Raw genomic sequence first — 3976 nt, 5'->3', positions numbered from 1 at the left:
TTTACTTAGAGACCAAAGCTGAGGGACTTTGAGCAGCTGAACCATATATAAATGAATGCAGGTAGACAGTGGCAGAGGGACTTTGACAATTTAGATATTTAATTAGTGCTTTTTTCTTCACTTGTGGAAAATTACCAGTGTCATTAGACAGAGTTGATAATGTCTATGTTGATAACTTAAGCAACTTAGCAAAATAAAAACAAATAAGCAGGTAAAACAGAAAGATACCATAACAATATTATTTTACAAAGCTTTATGGCCTTGGTAAGACATTTAATCATACCTAATAACCCACCTATCCCGTGTGAGAAATGTACAAGCAGAAAGGCCACAATAAGGGGTCATAGGACAGAATCAGATTATTTGATTTTGTCTGGTCTTGTTGATGTCACCACAGTAATTATACCCAGTAGATTTCACAACCATAGTTAGAATTAGTTACAGTTAGTTTACTAATTACTAATTACCAAAAATATATTGTGAAGGACATGTACTGTATTCAACGCATTCACTTTATTTTATAAACTCAATAATTCAGCCATTAGCATGAAATTACGTCCAGTCTGTGTTGTTACCCTTACATTTAGTCATTTAGCAAATCATGTTCTCCAAATTGACTTGCCAGTGGGGTAAAAAGCAAGCAAATAACAAGGGAAGTTTTTCTTTATTTAAACTGATTACGTTGCAGAAGTGTTCAGCCTTCAACAACTTTTAGAGTAATGGGAAAGAGAGTGTGAGTGTGCTGAGTGTGCAGAGTTTGGCAGCTCATTCCAACATCAAGCTTTGCTGGAGATGTATTAAACAGACTTTAAGCTACAGTATGTTACTTTTATGAATATTGGTTTTTGTACAGCTATGCCCCATAATTTATGCACGAATCTATGAGGCACCACAGGCTTTAACAAGGTATTAGGATTTTATATTTGAGCCGCCTGCAGCGGCTATTTGTAATTGTTTTTAATAAAAGTAAAGGCTGGACCCCCTGAAGAGGTCCTTTTGTAAAAAAGTTTTAAATCAGAACATAAAAATTTCAGATGTCAGGGGCATTTATTATAAATTAGTTGTTCAATCAGATGAATTGAGAGGCAGACAGCAGTTTGCTAGACCCTGACTCATCATAAAATAAGCCATGAAGTGACCACTATCCAGATGAAGGACCTGGATGAGCTGGTGGTTCTTACCATGGTCTCTTCCCTTTCTGTCAAATGTGGCCGAATTGATCTCTGATCTCTGTTCCTGTGGCAGATGTAATTAAGAACGGCTGCTCAGCCTCATTCAGACCTTTTGTTGGAGACTTAAAACTCTACTCTTTGTTCAAAACATGGTGGGAAGTGTGGATGTTTCTAGTACAAACTGAATTAAATTGTTAATTTTACACAATAATAAGAATGGTAACCATAGTAGAGCCTAGTGCTGAGTTTGGTGCCTACCCCAGACATAACAAGGTTAAAGAGCAGGCAAAGGTTTTGACTCTTAAGTGATTTTGGTACACAGTGGCTCCAGATATTGCAGCTGTAAGTTCATCATTTTTAATGATAAATTGACTCTTCAAAGTCTGAAATGTGAAATGAAAGAAGATCAGCTGTAAAGACTACTAATGTAAACTGGATTTGTTTACTGCAAATAAAGATCTATGTTGAAACTACGTAATTTGTTTAGTTCCAACTCTGGTGAAAAGTAAAATCGTTTAAGAAAACCGGTTTCCAAGTCAGTTTCTAGTGAAGTCAACAAACCCCGTTTAAGAATGTGAGAAAAATTAGGTTGGTAATGATAAAATCAATCAAAGTGAAGCAATTGCATATAATTTAGTAATCGCTTTTATGATTTACACATCTCTTTCCTAATGTGACATTTAAGAAGACAAAAAAAAAATGAATTGAGAAATAAGCACAGAATAAACCTTTTTGAAACCTTTGTAACTTTCTTTACTTAATCAGGTCATGAGTTAAAATGAATGGTACAGTATGATAGACTGTCCCACAATACAGAATCATTTTGCTTCCAAAATGATTATTATTTTCTAACATTATGGTAAATGTTGCATAAAGCCTCATATAACCAGTTCCCCCCTATTTTCCTGCTCCAATGTAAATATAAGTACAATTATATTACAACTTTACAGTTTCTATACAAGCTGCATATTTAAATTAGGTTTTACATGAAATCATTTCAGCCTTGAAGTTGAAATAGTGGAGTTACACATTATGTGAATATCAAGACTTTGTAATGAAGCAGTGGATTTGAGGAAACAGTTTATTTTATTGGGGGGAAAATGTAAAGCACAAAAACCAAAAGAGTCATCACGCCAGAAAAAGCCCACTGTCGAACATGCTGGATACATAAAATGAACAAGAGTGATCTGTTCAGCATTTGGATGCAAATGTTTGCATGACAACGCATGTTACCGCACAGACCGTGTTGTATATAGTCACATTAACTGAGTCAGACTTATAAAATCTGTTCACCGGGCCTTCAGAGTGTTTTTGTTGCCAATGTTAGTCTCGTGAATTTCTTTTGCCACAGCAGCCTTGTTCACATAGTTAGCTTTTCCACTATTTTGGTGTAATTGCTATTTTCTAAGTTACCGTTTTCAAAGACACCATCCTCAAAATGTGTGTTCTGATTTCTGGTGACTTCAGTCCGTACACAAGAGGGTTCAAAACTGGGGGAATCACAACAAATTCTAGTGATACCAGAATAGCCACAAATGGATTTAGCCCTTGGAGGTTATATCTGTTCAGGACAGTATCAGAAAATGATGTGACACAGTAAATCACAATGGAAATAACATGAGGGAGGCAGCTTTGTAACACTTTCCCCCTAAATTCGGAGGAGTTTTTCCAACAAAGAAGCACAATTCTAAAGTAAGTGTACAAGATACAAGTAACAGGCAGAAAAGAGACAGTGATGGCCCCTATTGTAGCAACAATTTCAGTGGTGGCCGATGTAACACATGACAGTTTCAAAACATTCCAGCTGGCACAGTGGACCTTTTGAATCTTATTGCCACATAGAGGAAGTGTTATGGTCACATAAATGGATACTGACAGGTACAAAGCTGGACAGAGCCATGAAAAAGCTGCCAGCATTTGCACCGTTTTAAACGTCATTCTGCTGTGATAATGTAAAGGTTGACATATAGCGACGTATCTATCATACGACATAGCGCCTAAAATTGTCACCTCACAGAATGCATACGTGTAAATGACATAGATCTGAGTGAAACAAGCCGGACGTGAGATTAAATGGGTATCAGACAGAATGTCCATCAGGAATCTGGGGAAAAAGCCTGCAGAGCCATACAGAGCATTGACAGAGAGCAGAGCGATGAAAACATACATGGACTCGTGTAGCACCCTCTCACATGCTATAACCACGATTATGACAAGATTAGCAGAGACAATGAAGCCATACAACAGAAGGCAGAGCCCAAAGGCTGGGTAACGGTAAAAGCCAATATTCACAAAAATGCTCAAGTTGAAGTAAAAGGGCTGAGTACTGTTTTCCATTTTACTTAGAGACCAAAGCTGAGGGACTTTGAGCAGCTGAACCATATATAAATGAATGCAGGTAGACAGTGGAAAAAAATCTAAATAATGTTGCTCTTTACCCTTGGTCAGACATTAGACCTACTAACCCAACGTTTTCATCAGAGAAGTCTGAGATACCTAAGACAGAAAGACATTAACTGTGGGCTGTGGGGGAGGTTCCCATTATTTTATTTTCTTAACCCCTGTAGATGTCACCACGTAGTTCTACTCTAGAGAGTTTACAGACTTGTAAATGTTATCATGAAGTAGTCATTAGTTTGGCTGTTTTAACTTTCCCGAGCCCAGAGAGTGAAGAATGGCTATTTAATGCTTAGCAATTATCAAAGAGATTTGAGTTGATAATGTTTAGCAATATTAACAATGTGAATTTAGGCAAAAGAGAGTCAGCATCAGCCAGTCTGAGGGCATTGTTCTCAGGCTAGGAG

At 37.1% G+C, this 3976-nt stretch overlaps 1 protein-coding gene across 1 annotated transcript; it reads right to left on the bottom strand.

The window, feature by feature from the left end:
• Positions 1–2576: 2576 nt before the first annotated feature.
• Positions 2577–3509, bottom strand: LOC137133398 (olfactory receptor 10A3-like). Its single transcript, XM_067516976.1, has one exon. The coding sequence runs from the start codon at positions 3507–3509 to the stop codon at positions 2577–2579; it is 933 nt and encodes a 310-aa protein (XP_067373077.1).
• Between the last annotated feature and the right edge of the window lie 467 nt (positions 3510–3976).

This window comes from Channa argus, chromosome 9, assembly GCF_033026475.1.
Source record: "Channa argus isolate prfri chromosome 9, Channa argus male v1.0, whole genome shotgun sequence".
NCBI lineage: Eukaryota > Metazoa > Chordata > Actinopteri > Anabantiformes > Channidae > Channa > Channa argus.
The sequence above is the reverse complement of the archived record's forward strand: the minus strand, read 5'-3'. Positions and strand labels throughout refer to the sequence as shown.